Raw genomic sequence first — 21,955 nt, forward strand, 5'->3', positions numbered from 1 at the left:
GGTGTGATCCTTGGGTCCTGGGATGGAGTCCCACATCGGGCTCCCTGCATGGAGCCTGCTTCTCCCTCTGCCTGTGTCTCTGCCTCTCTCTCTGTGTCTCTCATGAATAAATAAATAAAATCTTTTAAAAAATAAAATAAACAACAAGAAGACAAATATCCTAAGAGAAAAATACACAAAGACTTGAAATGGGCAACTTACAAAATAAGAAATAAAAATGGACAAGAAGCTTATGAAGTTTACATTTTTAACTATAAAAAATGGAAATTAAAACAAAAGAAATATAATTTTTTTCAGCCATCAAATAGGCTAAGATGAAAATAATAGTGCTCTCTTATGTTCATCAGATTGAATTAAAGCAAATGCTTTGGGGTGCCTGGGTGGCCAGTTGGTTAAGTGTCTGATTCTTGATTTTGACTCAGGCCATGACTACTGAGCATGGAGCCTGCTAAAAGGTCTTTCTCTTCTTCTCCCTCTGCCCCTCCCCACACCCCACCCCACTCTAACTCATGTACATACTCTCTCTCTCAGAAAAAAAAAAAAGCAAATGCTTTTTATCACTGATGGTAATGTTATAAGTTAATACAATTTTTCTGAGGGACAACTTTTCAATGTGTATCAATAGTCTTCTACCCAATAATTTCATTATTTGGATTTTTTCTTTGGAGAGTAATCAGAGAAACACATATTTGTACATTAGACTGTTCATCTCAAAGTTATTTTGGTATTTTTAAAAAATTAGGAGGCATCAGAAGAAAAATAAGGGAGTTCTATAAATACCTCTACACACATAAGTCTGACAACTTAGATGAGATGGAGCAATTCTCCAAAAAGTGCACTCTGTTAAGAGGATGAACACACAAGCTACAGAATGAGAGAATATTTTTGCAAACCAATCTGACAAAGGACTCCTATCTAAAACATATAAGAGCTCTCAAAACTCAATAGTAAAAAAACTCTGAATGATCCAAGCAGAACGTGGGACATGAAGAGACATGTCACCACACAGGTGAAATTGTTTGTTGGCAAATAAGCACATAAAAAGATGTTCAACATCACTAGCCATTAGGGAAATGGAAAGCGAGACCATGATGAGACATCACTGTACACATACTAGAACCCCTCAAATACAAAATAGTGACAACATCAAATGCTGGCAAGGATGCAGAGAAATGACGTCCCTTATGTGTGGCTAGTGGAAATGTAAAGTGACACAGCCACTTGGGAAGAATTTGGCAATTTCTTCATTTACCCCAGAAGAATGAAGACTTGTGTCCACACAAAAACCTGCCCATGATTTTTGTGACAGCTTTATTTGTAATAACCCACAACTGGAAATAACCCAAATGTCCTACAACAGGTGAATGGTTGAACAGTGATATATGCATACCATGGAGAATCACTCAGCAATAAAATGTAATAAACTATCGATACAATAACAATGTCAATAGATCTCAATGGTGTCAGGCTGAGTGAAAAAAGACAATTTCAAATGTTCACAAACAGTATGATCCCATTTATGCAACAGTCTCTAAAAACATACCTTTACAGGGGTGACTGGGTGGCTCAGTTGGTTGAGCATCTAGCTCTTGGTTTGGGCTCAGCTAGCAAGTGATTTCATGGGTTGTGGGATTGAGCCCCATATCTGGCTTTGTGCTCAGTGGGAAGTCTGCTTAAAAGGTTCTCTCCTTCTGCTCCTATCCCAACCCCTGCACCCATGCATACTCTTTCTCTCAAATAAATAAGCAAACCTCAAAAAAAAAAAAAAAAAAAAAGACAGACTTGTACAGCTGGAGAAAGATCAGTGGTTACCAGAGGTTGGGGATGGTGGAGTGGGAAGGAAGATGGGTATGACATAAAGAAGTAGCATGAGAGAGATTTCTCTGCTTGATGGGGTAGTTAGGTATCTTTATGTGGTGTCTACATATGTGATAAAATTACACAAAATGACACATAGACTTTTTTTTTTAAATTTTTATTTATTTATTTATTTATGATAGTCACAGAGAGAGAGAGAGGCAGAGACATAGGCAAAGGGAGAAGCAGGCTCCATTCACCGGGAGCCCGATGTGGGATTTGATCCCGGGTCTCCAGGATCGCGCCCTGGGCCAAAGGCAGGCGCCAAACCGCTGCGCCACCCAGGGATCCCGACACATAGACTTAATACCAATGTCAGTTTCCTGGTTTTGATATTGTACTACAGTAAAATATATGCAATGTAACCTTGAGGGAAATTGGGTGAAAGGTACATGGTATCTCTGTACTATTTATGCAACTTCCTGTGAATCTATCATTTTAAAACAAAAAGTTAAATTTCAGGAAAAATCTAAATTTTATTTATTTATTTTTTTAAAGATTTTATTTATTCATGAGAGACACACACAGACACACACAGGCAGAGGGAGAGGCAAGCTCCATGCAGGGAGCCCAATGTGGGACTCGACCCCGAGACTCCAGGATCACGCCCTGAGCTGGAAGGCAGATGCTTAACTGCTGAGCCACCCAGGTGTCCCAAATCTAAATTTTAAACAAGAGGTTGATTAAATTTGGGAATGCCTATGCAATAGCCTGCCCAGGCTGCTCCTGAAAAAGTATGTGTGCATGTACATATATGCATGTGTATAAATTTGCATGTGTATTTGCATGTCTATCAATTGAATGAAATAAACATGGGCCAGATTGCACCCAATGGTAGGAAAATAGGCATGAACAAGACAGTTGGCACCTGCCACCATGCAGCTTACAATGTATTTAGGAAGGCAGATGTTAAACACAATGATGACGGTGTGTTGGCAGCTTCCGAGGAGAAGTACCGAGTATCTGGAAGACCAACTGTGAGGTTAGGGAAGGCCTCCATGGGGAAGCTGATGTTTCACCTGGGACTTGAAGGTTAACTATGAGTTCCTTAGGCAGAGTGTGTGAGGAGAAAGGAGCTGGCCATTCTGGCTAGAAAGAAGGTCATAGACAGAGTCTTGGAGCTCAGATGTAGGGAGGAATGCTCAAGAAGAGAAAAGAAGCTCAGTGTTGCTGGGTTGCGGGTAGAGGATGGTATTAGATGAGGGTGGTCAGCCAGAAGAGGACAGATCATGGAAGGCCTGTACAATGAATTAAGAATATCAGATGTTGAGGCAGTGGGAAGTCAATAAAGTGTTTTAAACAGAGAAGTGACATGAATCTGAATGGGGTAAGGGTGGAGTTGAGGGAATAGGCAGGAAGTGAAGGTCACCTGAGGCCGAGTGGTGGTGGTGGTGAGGATGGAGAGGGGGCCACAGAGCTGTGAAGAGTGGATGCCAGGAGTGACTGGGCTTAGTGACTGAGAGGAGGAGGGCATGGATGAGGGCAAGGAGGGTGGTCAGGGAAAGGGAGGGGTAGGTGACCCTCAGGTTTCTACTGACAAGTGACAGTGCCATTTGCTGAAACAGGAAGCAATGGGAGCAGAGCAGGGATTTTGGGGAGTGAGATGGGGCAGACAAATTCTGTCTTGAGTTTGGTGTATCTGTGGGATACCTGACTAGGGATATCTGGTGGGCAGGTGACTTTGAGGCTGGGCTCCCCGGGGAGATGAACATGGAGTTCTGGGAGTCATTGGCAGGTCTTAGGGCTTTGAACTCTGGTTGTGGGTGAGATTGCTGAGAAGTGTATAGACTACAAAGAGAGCTTTATTAGGGCTCTAGTATAAATCCCAAGAATGGATTAGGAAACTAAGGCAGGAATATGACCAGCCTCAGGGAAGGCTGGGACCAGAAAAGAGTCTCTTCTCTTGCCTTCCTGCCACGTGGACACTTCCTCTCTCTGTGGACCAAGTTTTCTCTGGCTCTCTGGCCTATGGCAGAAGAAAGGTGCCATCCCACAGCTCTCAAGTTGTCATAGACCAGAGTGTTCTAGCCCCAAATCTGGATTTCTGGAGTAGACTCTGATTGGGCCAGTTTGGGTCAGGCATCTATCCAAGCCCTCATTAAATTTATTTGTCTCACAGCAACTGAAGTATACACTTTGGATAGGTGGCAGTTAAGAGAGTCCATTTTGTACTGGTTAGATATTCCAAGGGTGGAGAGGACCCAGGAGGGGCACCTACATTTAAGGGGTCAGAAGAATAAGGTGGCAAAAGCAAGTAAGAAAGAACGGCTAGAGAGTTAGAAAGAAGGCTATGAAAGGTTCCTGGACCCAATTCCAATGTGGGGGCGGGGTCTCCACACAGCACCAGCAATTCTTAGATACTGGCAGGTGTCCAAGAATTCAAGTTATTTCTAACACTATCTACCTGGAGATAGCAACCATTTTCCCTGAATCTCTGGGTGTTTACCAATCCAGAAGCTCCTCAGACTCTAAAGGTTTTATGGAGGCTTCATTACATAGGCTTGATTGATTAAATCATTGGCCATTGGCAGTAGATTCAATCTCCATCCCTTCCATTGCTCCAGGAGGTCAGGGGGCGGGGCTGAAAGTTTCAATCTTCTAATCACAGAGGTTTGTTCTCCAGACAACAAGGCACCCTCCTTAGATGTGTCCAAAAGTCATTCATCAGCATGACAAAGACACTTTATCACTCTCAACACTAAAGGAAGTCTGAGGGTTTTTGGAAGCGTGAGCCAGGAACTGTGGGTGAAAAGTAAATATATATGAGAAATGCATTTTGGTCATCTGAATGCACAAATAAATATTTCTAATAAATCATAATATTGCAGGCTAGAAAAGAAGGAGGTAGACAGATGCTCAGGAGAGATCCATATCAAGATGAGACAGTAGCCAAGGGACCCAGCATTGCCCAGAGGTAGGGTAAGGAGGACTGGACAATGTGCTCTTGAGATAGTAGATGGGATCATATTTAGCAGCCTGCAGTGGGGACAGGAGAAGAAAGATAGCTAGTGTAAATACGTATTCTAGACTCCAGGATATATAAAGATGAGAATTGGCAATGGCTAGAGGGAGGTCTTGTGATCCAGAAAGTATTTTTTCTTATGTCTTTAAGCCAGAGAGTTCAACCTGTTATTAATAGCTAGTGAAGCCAGTGGGGAAGGAGTTGGTCTTTTCAAGCCACAGCAGAGCCCAAAGGGCCATGAAGAGGGTGCTAGGCTGCATGGGGGCTGGAGGATCACAGCTCACAGGAAAGATAGCCTCTGGTCAGGGAGAAATCAGCAGGACAGAGCTCTGGTTTTATACATAGAAAATGTGGTCCTTCTGGGGCCAAATGAAGGTGTTTCCAAAGCTTCAATGGTGAAGACTAAAGATTTTAATAAAGAGCCTTTTCCTGAAGATTCTTAAGAACAGATACTTTAGAGCAATGGTTCCCAAACCAGCATGCCTCAGAATCACCTAGAGGCCTGATTCTGAGGCCCAGAGTTTCTGATTTTGTAGGTCTGGCCAGATTGGGGTGGAAGGCAAGTATTTGTACTCCTAACAAGATCCCAGGGGGTGCTTATGATGCTGGTCCACTTTGAGAATCTGTTCTGGGGCCTGGTTCCCAGAATCTGTATGTGGTCTGAAAATCTGAAAATAAGGCCAATTTACTGAACATATGAGCAAGTCAGATGGAAATGTAATTAGATGCAAGAAAAAAAGTTATTTGAAAGACTGTAAGGTGAGAAGATAAAAGGAAAAATCATTAAAATAAATTTACCATTTTTTTTTTTTTTGAGAGAGAGAGACCCTGCATGTGAGCAGGGGAGAGGCAGAGGGAGAGAGGGGGAGAATCTTAAGCAGACTCTGTGCTCAGTGCAGAGCCTGACCTGGGGCTTGATCTTACAACCCTGAGATCATGACCTGAGCAGAAATCAAGAATTGGACGCTTAATTGACTGAGCCACCCAGGTGCTCCAGGAATTTACCATCTTTAAAGAACGGTAAAATTTGATTTACAGTGAAGTCGTTAGGATATTACTAGCAAAGGGCCACTTGGCCCCATATTCTGTGACAGTATTGAGAATGATGCTGGTTTAGGATTGGGAGATGTGGGTCCATCCTAGCTTTATCACTCACTGGTTTCAAAATGTGTGAGTACCTCTCCTGACCTCCATCCCTTCACTTTTAATGCGGGTTAGGGAGACTCTCCATTGTTTTACAAAAAGCATGATGATGTGAAAGTACTTTGAAACATATAAAGCCCCATATAAATAAAAATTACTATTTTACCCTGAAGAAGTTATTCTTCAGGGGAGTTAATTAGCATAATTGACATTTTTAATGTGTGTCTGATAATACAGCTCAATATTGTTGTTCTGATTCCTATTTACATAAGCACCAATATGTCTTCATAATTTTTTAAAAAGATTTTATTTATTTATTCATGAGAGAGAGAGAGAGAGGCAGAGACACAGGCAGAGGGAGAAGCAGGCTCCATGCAGGGAGCCTGATCTGGGACTTGATCCTGGGACTCCAGGATCACACCCTGGGCCGAAGGCAGGCACTAAACTACTGAGCCACCCAGGGATCCCCCTGTCTTCATAATTTTAAAGGTATTTTGTTCACCTCCACCACTTTGCAATTCTCTGGAATTTTCTGCTCAACAGGAAATCACTATGTAGTATTTCTGGACTGACCTTTTAGACAAAATCCACTGGTATCTAGAGAGAACAGGGCATTTAATTAAACAGCTGAGGTAGCTGTACTAGAAAACAGAGAGTGGGAAATCGAATAGCTCAGAAGCAGTGAGGCCAACAGTTTGTATTTAACCCTTGAGGACCAAGCACCACGTTCCTTGGGTATAACAGACTATGGGAAAGTGAGTTTGGAGCCTCACCTTGTCACATTTGTCATAGCTATTCGCCATGGTCTGTGGAACTGAATCCATCTAGGTCTTCTGATTTGAAGAGTTGATTGAAGAGTGCCCATTTGCCTCTCCTTCAAAACTCCTTTCACATCTGCCATCCACAGTGATGTTAGGGTGGAGGTGGGGGGCAGGCAAGGGCAAGGCCTTCCAGGTACAGCATATGGAACAGGGAAGAGCCCTGAGCCAGGCTGCCTGGGCTTGACTCCAGCTCTGAGGCTTTCTAGTATCAGGTGAGTTATCCAAACATTCAGGCTCTGAGAGTTGCATCTACACAATGGAGATGATAAAGGTATTTCCTTCAGAATGTTGTTGAGTATGTATAACGAGATAGGGCACACGATCAGAGTTTCATGGCCTTGGTTGTTGTAACAGTCAAGGAGCATGGCTTATAATTATTAAGGGGGGCTGTGGTTTAGCATCTTGGGGTGCTTTGTGCAGGATGCAGATGAATATGTTCAGAAACTAGGGAGAAGTGCTAGAATGGCCTTTGTTAATGGCTCAGCAGGAACCATTTGTTACCATGGTAATGCATCTCCTCCAGATGCATTTGCCTCAGCTTAAAATTCTGAGAACTGCACTTCCTTCAGTGGAGATCTGAAGCCCAGGCCTCTGGCAAATGGTTCTTTCCAGAGACAGTAACACCCTATGTTTCTCTTTTCTCTTCTACAGACCTCAGAGGACGAACCTTCTGAAAAGGATGCTTTGCAGCCAGGCCGAAATATTGTGGCTGCAGGCTATGCCCTCTATGGTAGTGCAACCCTGGTGGCTCTTTCCACTGGGCAAGGAGTGGACCTCTTCATGCTTGACCCAGTAAGTACCCAATATGGCAGTATCAGTACTTAGGACTCCATCTGCCTCTGTGCTTAATTCCAATCCACTGGGGTAATTTTTTGTCATTCTTAATACTTACTTTAGGGACAAGAGTATCTAGTTAGGGAATCAACACCAACATTAGAAATCATTAATGATCCCTGTCCAGTGGAGGGCATTTGAAGTGTTCTATAGGTTTGTCATAGCAACCCAGGCTCTGTCCTTAAGGAGTTTCTAATCCAAAAATGCATTCCACCTTTTTGACTTATGGGAATACAATAATTTAAAAAATCCTAATGTTGCCAATGTGTAGACAGAAACATGGATTTTTTAGAGTAGCACCATCCAATAAAACTTTCTGTGACCATGGATGTGTTCTAAATCTGGGCTGTCCAATATGGTAGCCACTAGCCTCCTATGGCTATTGAACATTTGCAATGTGGTTAGAGTGACTAAGAAACTCAGATTAACTTAAATTGCCACATGTGGCTAGTAGCTACTCTATTGGACAGCACAGGTTTGTGGGATTCCTGATCATGTACGTGTTCTTCCCAATTAAGTAAAGGATATTATCATATTAATGGTAAAGCTCAGAACATAGGCTAGAAATGGGCAGGTCTTGGGGACCAGGATACAGGAGTTCCAGGAATGGATGGGCTTGCAGCATGGCCAGTCTGGTCTGGACACTGTCCCTGATTTTGTGTTTCTCACTCAGGTTTTAGTTGCCAGGGAGGAGTATCTAATTTGCCAAGCTAAGTCAAATGCCTGATTTTGGACCAGAGGAAGATCAGCTTAGTCTTCCTGGACTGGCATCCAATGAGAAGAGTTAACTCTTCAAAGGGAGTTAGGCTGCTTTTAGGAAGTGTTACTCCACACTGGGCTGCTCCAAAGCAACAAATGTCCACAGCAAGTTATTAAAGCTCATGAGCCAGAGACTGTCAGGAACTTGTCTATAATAGAAAGAAGTTGGGTTTACTGAATAAGGATGGATGTGCTGTTCTCTAGAAGAATGGTAGACTGTCATGCTAGGAGGGAGCTGGGATGGACTTTATAGCAAGTCGGCTTTTGCTTGATGGTCTCAAGAGGATTTAAGAAAGAGAGGGTCAGTTCTGGCTTGGGAGGAGGTACAATTAATGATTGTGTATCAGTAATTTTTATCTAGGAGGTGGGAAGATTAAAGCGAAGGTAGCGATTCATTGGTAAAGAAGTCCCCACTCACATACAGCAGAGGAGAGATGTTTAGTTACTTTAGTGGTTGCTGAGTGTTCTCATCATTGTCTTGATTCAGACATGGTCAGCATGGTCCTGCCTCTTTATACTTTGGGAATGTAAATTCCTATGCTTATTAGGAACCTTCCAGTCTAGCTGATAGCTGTGAGCTGTCACCCTGGGGATTTCACTTTCTTAGTCTTTGAAGTTCATTAAAACTGATTATATTTCCAAGCCTAGATTTCCTCCTAGTGACTTAGAGAGACATCCAGCCTTTCAAGGTGTTACCTGCAGTCAGCTAATCACATCCATAAGCACTCAGATAAATAGGTACCTGAGGGATGTCCTGCAGAGTTACCATAGCTGGCACACTGAGCACCATTTTATTAGTAATTCTGTAGATTTCTTTCATGTCTATCCTTTTTATTCCTTATGCCAAGTGAATACAGTTTCTGATTGAAGGGATTTCCTCATTACCCTGTATAAGAATCACAGGCAACTTTTCCTGGCTCCTAAGGCTGAGTCATTACAATAAATGGACCACACATTAGTAGGGGAACTGCATCCCCCACCTTTATGACACATCCCATTCATGAAACTTCTTCCTCTTATTGTTGATGGCATAAATCTTCTGGCCAAAATTAGGAATTAACTAGGGATGAGAATTTGAGGCATTAAGACTTCAAGTTTCTCCATAAATGAGTAACCTGGCAGGCAGTAAAATTTACCAACGGAGCTTTCCCTCTTTCCTTTGAATTATATCCTCTCTTGCTAGAGTACTACTGGCACTGCAGAAGGATGTGGCACAGCTGGGCTCCTCAAGCAGGCCCACATCTTCTGATGCTCTCTGATTATTGGGGAATGTGCTGTTAGCTTTTGTTTCCTGGTATCTATCTCCTTCCAGGTGTTTCTTTTCATCTTTCTAGGCACTTGGTGAATTTGTCCTAGTGGAAAAAGATGTCAAGATAAAACAGAAAGGAAAGATTTACAGTCTCAATGAGGGTTATGCCAAGTATTTTGATGCTGCCACCTCAGAATACGTGCAGAAAAAGAAATTTCCTGAGGTGAGTGAAGGAAACCTAAGGCAGTAGCCGGGAGAATGCTGCCTCAGTGGGTCTCTGTTGGGGTGGCAGCTTTGGGGGCCTGGTTGAAAGAGGTGGATGCTGCTGTTTATGGCTCTGGTCAGTATGAGAATGGTGGAATCTACCTTTCTTCATAAATCAGCCACATTTTTCACAGCTAAAGACCTACTCAAGATAATACTCCCGAGTTGAGTTTTTCCAGGAGATGTTATTTATAAAGAAAACAAATTTCCAAATTTCAGGGTTTATTTAGGCCAGAACCTCTCAGGTCATTTGCTTGCTGAACCACCACCTATTAGATTCTGATCCCTCACTTATATTTGCTTTTAGGTGAAGTACTTATATTTGAAAGTCCCATTCATATACCCTAATATCAGGGCCTTGTGTTTACCCCAAGCTTTAGGATATTCTTTGTCTCTCAACAGGATTACCAAGTCCTGGACTGCATGTGGCTACTAATGCAGCCCAAACAATCCATTCAGTATGTTCACCATACTAAGAGAGATTTTAAGACAGATATGGGAGCAGAGTCAAAGAATTTCCAGATCAAGTGTGTCAAGTCTAATCTAAATTAGAAGACGAATGCAAGCTTGTTTATAAGTGGGACCTTCTCTCACCAAATTCTGGGGAATGTCAAAAGAGGGGCCCTTTATCCTGTGATGGAAATGCAGTGGTATGGTTGCCAGCTTGGCTGTCCCTAGAAGTCCTCATGAACTCCAAGGGAAAAGAGTTGGTGATTCCATGGTCCCAGGTGGCAGTCAGTTAACAGGATGCTGGGACCTGCCCTTTTTTACCTCACACTAAAGCTATAGAGAGTTTTCTACTTTCTTTCATTTCTTTTTCTTTTTCTTTTATTTTTTTAAAGATTTTTATTTATTTATTCATGAGACACACAGAGAGAGAGAGAGAGAGAGAGAGAGCGAGGCAGAGACACAGGCGAGGAAGAAGCAGGCTCCATGCAGGGAGCCCGACATGGGACTCGATCCCGGGTCTCCAGGATCACACCCTGGACTGAAGGCGGCACTAAACCACTGAGCCACCTGGGCTGCCCTTTTCATTTATTTTTAAATTGAAGTTCTCAAAAGTCAGTTTCCTGTACCTCTCTTTTATAGGGTCATATTTTGCCATCATGCACAAACCCATCCAATGTCTTGAGGGCAAAGTAACAGGATGTGGATGATAAAGTCAAAATTGTTTACAGGTTCCTGATCTTGGAGATGTTTTATAGTGGTTCCCATTCTAAGCTAAAGTGCCTCCTCTAGAGCCCATAAAAAGGATATTTATGTTACCACTAAAAAAATAACAGCTCTATACAAAGAATACCATAAATGTCTTTGAAGGAGAGGTTTCTTTTTTTTTAATAAATTAATTTTTTATTGGTGTTCAATTTACCAACGTACAGAATAACACCCAGTGCTCATCCCGTCAAGTGTCCCCCTCAGTGCCCGTCACCCACTCACCCCCACCCCCTGCCCTCCTCCCCTTCCACCACCCCTAGTTCATTTCCCAGAGTTAGGAGTCTTTATGTTCTGTCTCCCTTTCTGATATTTCCCACACATTTCTTCTCCCTTCCCTTATATTCCCTTTCACTATTATTTATATTCCCCAAATGAATGAGAACATATAATGTTTGTCCTTCTCCGATTGACTTACTTCACTCAGCATAATACCCTCCAGTTCCATCCACGTTGAAGCAAATGGTGGGTATTTGTCGTTTCTAATGGCTGAGGAATATTCCATTGTATACATAGACCACATCTTCTTTATCCATTCATCTTTCGATGGACACCGAGGCTCCTTCCACAGTTTGGCTATTATGGACATTGCTGCTATAAACATCGGGGTGCAGGTGTCCCAGCGTTTCATTGCATCTGAATCTTTGGGGTAAATCCCCAGCAGTGCAATTGCTGGGTTGTAGGGCAGGTCTATTTTTAACTCTTTGAGGAACCTCCACACAGTTTTCCAGAGTGGCTGCACCAGTTCACATTCCCACCAACAGTGTAAGAGGGTTCCCTTTTCTCCGCATCCTCTCCAACATTTGTTGTTTCCTGGAAGGAGAGGTTTCAAATGGGAAATAAGGCATCAGCTCATGAATGACCAACAGCAGGTTGGTGTGCCTTTAAATCTTACCACAGGATGAGCTCCCAAATGGAAAACCACATAAAAAGGTAATTATAAAGTCAGGGAAGATAAAGTTTCAGTAAAACTGAAACTCTTAGAAGATATTAAGATCTTTCCCAATTCCATTTTAACTTTTTCTCCTCTCAAATAATACTCTGTGCTCTTAAAAAAAATGTTTTTCTCTTGTATCCTTTCTCACAGTCCAGCTTAGATAGTGTTACTACTCCTAGAAGAAAGATACTCAGGTTCTAAGGTAAACTACTCCTTGTAATTTTACAAAATGGAATAAATGCCTTAAGAAGATCTATACAGTTTCCCCAGAGACAGCTCAGGAGTAAGAAAGGTCAATTAGACCAGTGGCTCTGAAGAATTTTTGACTGTGAACATTAATAACAAATGCATTTTACATCTAATTCAGAGCATATGTGTGCCAGTGTGCATGTACACACTCACACAGGCCCCACTGAAATAAATTGCCTTAATCTCGATGTGTTTTAAGATACTTTTACCTTTTCACTTTTCTATTCAATTCAATTCTGTTCTGTTCTTTTTTTTTTTTTAAGATTTTATTGATTTATTTGAGAGAGAGACAGAAATAGAGAGAGGAGAGAGCACAAGCAGAGGGAGTGGTAGACGGAGAGGGACAAGCGGGCTTCCCCTTGAGCAGGAAGCCTGATGGGGGGCTGCATCCCAGGGCCCTGGGATCATGATCTGAACTGAAGGCAGACGCTTAACTGATTGGGCCACCCAGGCTCCCCTATTCTGATCTGTTCCATTCTGTTGTGTTCCATTCCATTTGTTTAGATTGCATCTCATTTCAAAAAAAAAAAAAAAAGCATGTTAGTAATCTCTCATTAAATGGGCTTATCACCCATTAATGGATTTCCATGCACACTTGAAAAAGTACTGTGCTGGGCAGTTTCTTAGACATTTCTTTATATCAGGAAATTAATCTACAGATATAGAATGGAGATAATGGGACAAAAATAATGTAAAGGGGAGTGTATGCGTTATTTACAGGACAGGTTAACATTGCTAGAATAGCCTGTGAAAGGCCACCCATTACTGCACCCTGTTTGCTGACAAACAGGTGGGACTCATGCAGTAGGATCTAAACAGCAAATTATTCTCATCTCCTCCTCATTCTGCAATAGTTGTTCAGTGGAGCAGTCCCCTTAGAAAATAAAAAAGTCAGTGTTCACTTATCATGGAAATGGTAGACTATTGAGCCCAATGTATTAATCAATATTTCAATACTGATTCAACGATGAGACCCTTCTCAACAGCAAAGGAAGGGACATATTCCCCAACATATAGCAAGTCTCCAGAATCCTCCAGTTGTTTATTAATGTGAAATTCTAGACTTAATATGCATCTGCCCCTAGCATAAAAGGAGTTGTTTTGTCTCTAGGAGGTTTTGGCTTTTCTTGCTTGCTTTTCACATAAAATCCCTTACAAGTTCCATACATTGGAGACTAGAGATTAGTTGATTCTGGCCCCAGGAAGTTTAGTCTACATGTAACAGCAGGAAAGCAGTGTGAATGCCAGGTAGTTTCCTCAGGCAACACTTGAGAGTCCAGGGAAGGACTTTCTTCTTGATGTAGAAACAATAATCATTTTGACTGAAGTGCTGGATATTCTTGGGAGTGTCCAGTTCTGACTAATAAGACAGAAAGACAATGAAACCCAAGTTGGATTCTAGAATATCCGCCTATAAATACAAAAAGGAATTTTGACTTTGGTCAAATGGGAATGGGCGTCCTCCTGGCTGTGGTGGAGGTTTGCAGTGATCCCCTAGAAAGATTAAAGGGAAATTAGGGAAAGTAATCTGTGCCCCCTTCCCTCAGCAATTCTCTGTGAAGAGAGAGGGGCAGAGGTGAAGACAGGAGAGGCTGGCCTGTGGGTGTTGGCATGAAGCTGTCGCTTTCTTTATTTCTTTAATTAAGTACTTTTAACTCTTTCTAAAGAAAGAAAGGCTCAAAGAAGAAGACAATAAATAGTTTGTAATGTTTCCACTTGATTGAAACTGGTTTCTATTCTTGTTAACAAAATTTAAAAAGTAACGTATCTCAAAAGTTAAACATAGAATGACCATATGACCCAGCAATTCTGGTCCTATGTATATACTTCAAATAACTGAAAACAGATATTCATAAAAAAATTGCACACACATGTTCATAGCAGCATTATTTACAATAACCCAAAGTGGAAAAACTCAAATGTCCATCAAGTGATGAGTGGATGGATAAAAGCTGGTACATTCAGAAAAGGGAGTATTATTCACCCATAAGAAGGAATGAAGAACTGATCTATACCACTGCATGGATAATTTCTAAAACATTTATGTTAAGTGGAAAGAGCCAGTTGCAAGGATAAGGTCAGTGTGTAGAGACATAAGGCAGATCAGTGGTTGCTAGGGGCTGATGTGAATTTTACTTCAATTTTATTTGATTTTATTTATTTATTTTTGAATTCTACTTCAATTTTAAAATGTAATCTAAGATTAGGGCATGTAAAGCATACAGAATTATGCAAAATTAAAAATGAAAGCCTCCCCCATTCCCTAACCCCAGTCAAGTTGCTCTTTCCAGGGATGACCACTGCCAAGTGTTGCTTTTATTCTTTGAGCTGGGGTGGCAGGAAGGATTACGCTTACCCACCTCCATACCTGCCCCTTTTAGAACACCAGGCAGAGCATGTTAGTCTCACTGATTTTCTTTGTCATGATTTGGAGATTGACACAAAGCTGCAGCGGAGATTCCAAATGTGTGTGCTTGTGACCTTTGCAGGTGTATCTGTAGGACACATGTCTTGCTGAAGTTGCTGGGTCAAAGGGTATGTGCATCTCACATGCTGATGTCACCAAGTATTCTTCAGAAAAGTTGCATCAGTTTATATGTTACGGCATCATATGAAAGAGTGCCCATTTCCCTGTGTCCCTGCCTTTGCGAGATATGGTGAATCTTTTAAAATTTGTGTTCATCTGATGGTAAAAAGGTGAACCTTGTGGCTTGATTTGCACATATTTAATGATGGCTTATGTCTTACAAGTTTCCTTGTACTTACCGAGCATCAACTTTTGTCTTAGTAAATTGCCTATTTCTGTCCTTAGCAAATATTTAATTAGTATTATCTGTTTCTTGTTGCTTTATACGCACTTAGTAAATGAAGGAAACTTATCTTTTGTCTGTTACTCATGTTAGAAATATGGGTAGACTTTCAGCTTTTGATTCTACAGAGGTATTTGCAATTTTATATTTATTTTTCTTTGTAACTAATGGTTGTGTTCTAGATTATGAATTAATGTACTCATGTTTCCTGTACTGTACTGCCCAGTAGAGTAGCTACTAGCCACATGTAATTACCAGTAAATAACATGTAAAATTCTGTTTTCATCTACACTTCGTCTCGTTACCAGACCTCACACATGGTTACTTTGGGCCAGTGGTTATAAAAAGTGTTTTCATCACTACAGAGAACTTCATTGGACAGCCTTATTCTAAATTATTTGTGATTTTCTCCTTTCAAGTCTCTCTCCATGTTGAAATAATCTGGGTGTAAAGAATGAGGTAGGGATCCTTCCCCCCTCTTCTCTAAGCAGCTTGCACAGTGCTGTTCTTTGGCTAATAATCCTGTCTCATGCTGATTGAAAGGTCCTGTTCAGCATAAATGAAATTCTCATCTTTCTTAATGCCCAAGACTAGACTCTATTCTGATCTACTGGTGGGTGTTTGCATTTCTTCTTTGCATATGTAAATATTGTTAATTCACTGCGTGCTCTTAGATTTGGTAGAGATACTCTTTCCTTGTTCTTCATTTTCCCAAATGTTCCGGTTTTCTTTGCCAGATAATTTTAATACCATTTCTCTCAAGTTTCTTCTCCCAAAAGTCTGTTGATATTTTCTTAGAATTTTATAGTCTTAGCTCTTATGTGTAGGTTCCACTTTGAGTGTATTTGTCATGTGGTATAAGGTAAGTTTTTGGTCTATTTTAAAAATTGGGTTATTCATCTTTTTATCATAAAATTTTAAATTCATTTATTTTTTAATTGTAAGAGTCACAGACAATTCTGCATAAGAGATACTGGCACAGGGTATTAAATAAGATCTAGAAAATGAGGAAGTGCTGTCTACTAAGTTCCAACACAGAAAAGGTTAGGCTATTTGTTACTAATTGTTAAAATGATTTAAAATGAGTCAGAAAATATGCACGCATATTTAGTTTCATAGACATTTCCATAGGCACATATAATTCCATGTAGATCTATATTCATAGCACCATCCCCACCATCCCTGTTGAAAGTACCATTGGTTCCTGAACCCTGAACTCTGTGTTTTGAAATCTTACTCATTTATATATGCTAGTCTTCCCCTTCAGTTGGTGAGTTCCTTGGGGCAGAGACTGTCTTTCTGATTTTGGCATCCTCAGGGCCTGGCCTGATGCCAGGCAGAAATAAGATACTGAAAAATTATTTATTGAGCTGAGTTTACACAAGATTTCTGTTCAGTGCTACTCATATTATTACCTAGGAGAGTAATTGGCAGGTTTTGTATTCCATCTAATATTCAGGGTTCGGAATCACCTATAGTGCCTGCTTTTATTGCAATTCAATTCTTTTTTGTTGGGTGACTATCTCTTGCTTGTTTAATCCCATCCTAAATGCTGCCAATGTCTCCTTTCCTTAGAAGACTGTTAATTTCTTTTGCTTTGCCAATCTCTTAAGATACGTGGTTAACAAGTATCTAATCTAGGTGAGCATCTTGCCTCTTCTCTTTCTGCCTTCTAGGATGGCAGTGCTCCCTATGGGGCCCGGTATGTGGGCTCTATGGTGGCTGATGTACACCGTACCCTGGTCTATGGAGGAGTCTTCCTGTATCCAGCGAACCAGAAAAGTCCGAAGGGCAAGGTAATTCTTTTTTGTCCATAGGCTGTATCCGTCAGTAAGCCAGTTGGAGTACCCTTTCTCTTCATGCCTGCTTTTTGGCTACTGCTCTGACCTCTTCACAGCAGTTTGTGAGTGGGTAGGTGGAAGAAAAATGAGCTATATTTCCTATTAATAAATTTTGAGGCTGTAGTAGAGGCTGAAGTTGTTATTGGCAATTTTCACTACCCTTCACATTCCTTGGCCTCATGCCCATCATTCACCATGTGTCAGCTGTGGTCATTTACCACCTTCTACATGCTGTGCCTGTAGCTTCAGCACCACCTGATTCTGGGTTATAGACCATTTGAGAATCTAACAGAAGGTATGGATCCACTTCCCAGGGGAAAGAAATGCACATAAACAGATATATTACATATGTTTTTAGGGGGTTCACAGATGACTTGAAGTTTACCCATGAATCCTCTGGAGAGTTCCCAAACTCCAGAATAAGAACTTTTGGTCAGAACTTATTCAATACTTCTGGGAAGGTAGTTCCTGGAAAGTCTTATTGCAACTTTATGACCCAAACCCCAAAATACTTATATTATCAGATGGGAATCTTATGACCCAAATGCATTTATCTTGAATAGACCCTCCCATGGAAACATGTCTGATTTTTTCACCAATCACAGAGATCATTAAGTAAAAAAATCAAAACAAAGATCTAATACACTCTCACATATACCAACAACTGGCCACATGTATATTTGTCTCCCAGGATGTGCAATTTGAATTACTGGAATGACAGTTTCAAAGCCATGATAAGAAATCTAAGAGCACATGAGACCAGAGGGAAGATTTTTAATATGCAGATTGGTGTATCAGGAGTTTCTCTTCATGTGAATATTTAGCTCAGGTATATCATAACCTTTATTTTTTTTTAAATTTTTAAAAAATTTTTATTTATTTATGATAGTCACAGAGAGAGAGAGAGAGAGAGAGAGAGGCAGAGACACAAGCAGAGGGAGAAGCAGGCTCCATGCACCGGGAGCCCGACGTGAGATTCGATCCCGGGTCTCCAGGATCACGCCCTGGGCCAAAGGCAGGCACTAAACCGCTGCGCCACCCAGGGTTCCCTATCATAACCTTTAGAAGTAAGAGTTACAGACAATTCTGCATAAAAGATACTGGCACAGGGTATTAAATAAGATTTAGAAAATGAGGGAGTGCTGTCTACTAAGTTCCAACACAGAAAAGGTTAGGCTATTTGTTACTAATTGTTAAAATGATTTAAGATGAGTCAGAAAATATGCACATATAGTTACATGGACATTTCCATAAGCACATATAATTCCATGTAGATCTATATTCATAGCACCATCCCCGCCATCCCTGTTGAAAGTACATTGGTTCCTGAACTCTGTGTTTTAGCTTTCCTGGTATCTGTGTGGGCATTGCTGTGTTTTTTTGTTTTAATATTTTATTTATTTATTCATGAGAGACAGAGAGAGAGAGAGACAGAGAGAGAGACAGAGAGGCAGAGACACAGGCAAAGGGAGAAGGAGGCTCCCTACAGGAGCTCGATGTGGGACTCAGTCCTGGGACTCCAGGATCATGCCCTGAGCCAAAGGCAGATGCTCAACCGCTGAGCCACCCAGGCATCCTTGCTGTGTGTTTTTGGGGTGGGGTGATTGTGTATGCCTTTTCTCCTGTGTGTGCTTGTCTCTGTTTATCTGTTTAGATTTAGTTGCAGAAAAAAGTAGATCACGTGGGCTGCAGGCCAAAGTAACATGAAGACCTGCATGTTGTGTTTTAAGATGAATTTACTACAAGAACAACTTTAGGTGAAGGGTAACCTTGGCTCAAAGACAAATTTTATGTGAAGATGCTGTACTTTTTTTTCTTAAGTATCTGAATCAAAATGGTACAAACAAAGGCTACTTGGTGACAATCGGAGGCTTTATTGTCAAACATCCCAAATCCCCTATCCTCAAGTGCCCAGAGCAAGGAAAAGGAGAGGAAAGAGTGGAGTGCTACAAGCTGTTAGGTAGCTGTGCAGGACCAATTGGCCTCCAGTGTCCCTCCTGTGGATGATCAGGGACAAAACTCGCAGATCCAATTGTGTCCACAGCCAGTGGGGCTTCTTTGCACTTGCCAGGATACCCATTACTCCAAGAGCTGGAGGTCTAGAGTAAGGGTAGTGTACACTGTTTTACCAAAATGGCAGTAAATGGCCCCCTGGAGTCTTGACTTACTTTCTCCTGAATACCTGGCTCTCCAACCTAGACCAGAGACATTTTGCTTCCCACCATGAAATAACAATAATTCAAAAATCAGCAAGATTTGACTGCTTCTCAAAGTAGTTTCCAATGATCTTCAGAATGGATTTGAAGCAAAGAAAAAAAGGCTGCAGAGAGCTGGCTTCACCATTTTGTAAGCCGATTACAGAAAGGAGCTTGTTTTCTTTTCAATACAGGTTTTGGGGGATCCCTGGGTAGCGCAGCGGTTTGGCGCCTGCCTTTGGCCCAGGGCGCGATCCTGGAGATCTGGGATCGAATCCCACGTTGGGCTCCCGGTGCATGGAGCCTGCTTCTCCCTCTGCCTATGTCTCTGCCTCTCTCTGCCTCTGTGTGTGTGTGTGTGACTATCATAAATAAATAAAAAAAAAAAAAAAAAACAGGTTTTGCACAGCTTTTGCAGCTTTTGGGGCAGGAAGGAGAAGATAATATGATATTGAGTTAGAACGTGCAGCTAGACTGTCACTCTGAATCTGATGTGATGTATGTGGGTGTCTGGTGGTGGGGTGGGGGTGGTGAGGAGGGAATGACAACACAGAGAAAGAGACCTAAAAAAGCCTTTGGGTCCAGCCCATTTCAATTCAATTCCCCAAGGACTCACTGGGTACAGGGCAGGCACCTGCTAGTTCCTATGGTACCTCTTAGAAAAGGTAGTCTTTCCTCAGGATAGGCTTGGCCCTGTGTCCACGGGCCCAATGTAGCAAGCAGGGCACAGGCTGACTTGACCCTCCACACCCCGCCCATTTCTGCCTTCCACTGGGAGGCCATGGGCGAGGGACACAGGAGCCTTGTCTCCTGCATCAGACAGTACTGGGAGGGGAGGTGCCATAGTGATCCGCCAAGACAGACTCTGTCCCTGCCCTCAAGGGTGAGCATGTAAGGAGGAAGGCAGATATGAAACCAACCTCAGTGTGACAAACGCATGCAGAAGGACGTGCAGGATGCCGTGGGAGTGCAAGCAGTGGTCGTTAACTCAGTCTCAGTGGCCACGAGAAAAGGCCATTTTAACCCCAACAAACTACCTAGTCATGCTGACACTTGAGGTATGGGATTCCTCCACACGATCTTGGATGGGAAGTTATCCTAAGAGGCTACCCCGTACTCTCCAGGTGACCTTCCATCCCATCCAAGCTGGACTTCCTCCTAGCCCTAAGGCCTCACATACAGAGGCTCCTGACCAGGCCTCAGAGTCAGTTTGCCTCACTGCTGAGCCAACAGCAAACAAGTATCTGGATCCCATATTCTCAGGGGGAGGAGGCAGGTCTCTTGTAAACACAGAGGTCACAAGACAGTAGATACTAACCAGTGGTGCCCGAAAGACATGGCGATGAACATCATCTGATGCGCCTGGGCTTCTGGGGGGTCCTGACTTCTGGAAGCTCACTCTGCTGGGGTGTCCGTTGCATTTGGGCTAACAAACCAGAAGTTCAGTAGCTGCAATTCCCTGTTGAGCTTTAAAAGGGGCATGGCTTGGGATATCTGGCAACTTGCAGAGCTTGTCCACCTGACTCTGTTTCTCCCACAGCTCCGGCTTCTGTATGAGTGCAATCCCGTGGCCTATATCATAGAGCAGGCTGGAGGCCTGGCGACCACAGGCACTCAGCCCGTGCTGGATGTGAAGCCAGAGACCATTCACCAACGAGTCCCCCTCATTCTGGGGTCCCCGGATGATGTGCAGGAGTACCTCACCTGTGTACAGAAAAGCCAGGCAGGCAGGTAGTGGGTTTGACCCTGAAAACTGCCTTGTCTTTGTCTTGTCCTTTTTATTAAGGGCCTTGAGTGAATAATAATTATAAACAGTGGTGATGGGTAACAAAAGGCAAAGCTCTTAAATCACACCGAGAAGATCACAGCAAAGTGCTCCTCGCAGCTCTTGAAGCCAGAGGCAATTCTGTGCTGGGTGTGAAGGGCTCAAAATAAAAACCCACATGTGGAAAGAACAACTTTGACCTGTCTTCTCTCGTGAACAGCAGCTAATAGGGTTATAGTACCAAGTGTGTCGGCCAGGGAATCGGCCACCACAGACTTGTGGGCAAAAGTTTAGAGATCGCTTAAGAATTTGTTTCGGTTCTTTTAAAATTTGAACCTCGTGGTTCCAAGACAGTGGAGTAGTAGGGGCACCTTGAACTTGCTTTGTTCTTCCAGTACAACCAGACCAACCTTCACCTGTTTGAAAAATCAGGAGCAAGATGGGAAGAGTACAGAAACAATCTGCATATTTGGAGCAAGTGATTCTGGCAGAAGCAAAGTTCGCAGCCCTGAACCGGGGGATTGGGAAGCCGCGAGGCCCGAAAGGGAGGAAGTCTGGTTCTCGGAGCCAAGTCAGGAAGAGGGAGAAAGTCGGCATCGGTGGCGAGTGGATCCCTGGGTTTTGCTCAGGGAAAGGCTGCTCCCTTTTCTGGAGGGCCTTGGAGCAGCGTGCTTGTCCTCTGCAGACGAAGGGCCGGCCGGGAGCCGCGGAGGCGAGGCGCGCAGCCGGGTCGGAGGGGGGCGCCAGGCGCTTGGCTGGGCCTGGCTGGGCCTGGCTGGGCCTGGCTGGGCGCGGGCCGGGGCTGCGCGGCCCCCGGAGCGGCCAGCCTGCTTCCAACACAGAGGCGGTAGGGGACCGAGTCAAATGCACACGGTGGCCGCCGGCTCCAGCTCTTCGCGGAGCGTTACTGTCAGCCTCGGCGCAGGTGCCCGTGAAGGCTTTTCAGGCGCGGCGGCTGCGGGCGGCCCGAGCCTTCCCGCCAGGGCCTCGGTGGGCGCACTCGGAGCTCTGAATCCCAGCTTCCGGCCGGAATTGGAATTCAGGAGACCTGTGGCTC

The 21,955-nt window shown here is 43.0% G+C and overlaps 1 protein-coding gene across 1 annotated transcript in view; it reads left to right on the plus strand.

Annotated features, from left to right (window-relative positions):
• The window catches only part of FBP2 (fructose-bisphosphatase 2), a 32,698-nt gene extending 11,607 nt beyond the window's left edge, over window positions 1-21,091 (plus strand). Inside the window, exons 4-7 of the mRNA XM_072835358.1 lie at window positions 7,435-7,575; window positions 9,711-9,848; window positions 16,774-16,893; window positions 20,674-21,091. Of these exons, the coding sequence (XP_072691459.1) occupies window positions 7,435-7,575; window positions 9,711-9,848; window positions 16,774-16,893; window positions 20,674-20,868 (594 nt within the window). The 3' untranslated portion in view covers window positions 20,869-21,091. The remainder of the gene's footprint in view (window positions 1-7,434; window positions 7,576-9,710; window positions 9,849-16,773; window positions 16,894-20,673) is intronic.
• Window positions 21,092-21,955: the final 864 nt, after the last annotated feature.

This window comes from Canis lupus, chromosome 1 (genome assembly GCF_048164855.1).
Source record: "Canis lupus baileyi chromosome 1, mCanLup2.hap1, whole genome shotgun sequence".
NCBI lineage: Eukaryota > Metazoa > Chordata > Mammalia > Carnivora > Canidae > Canis > Canis lupus.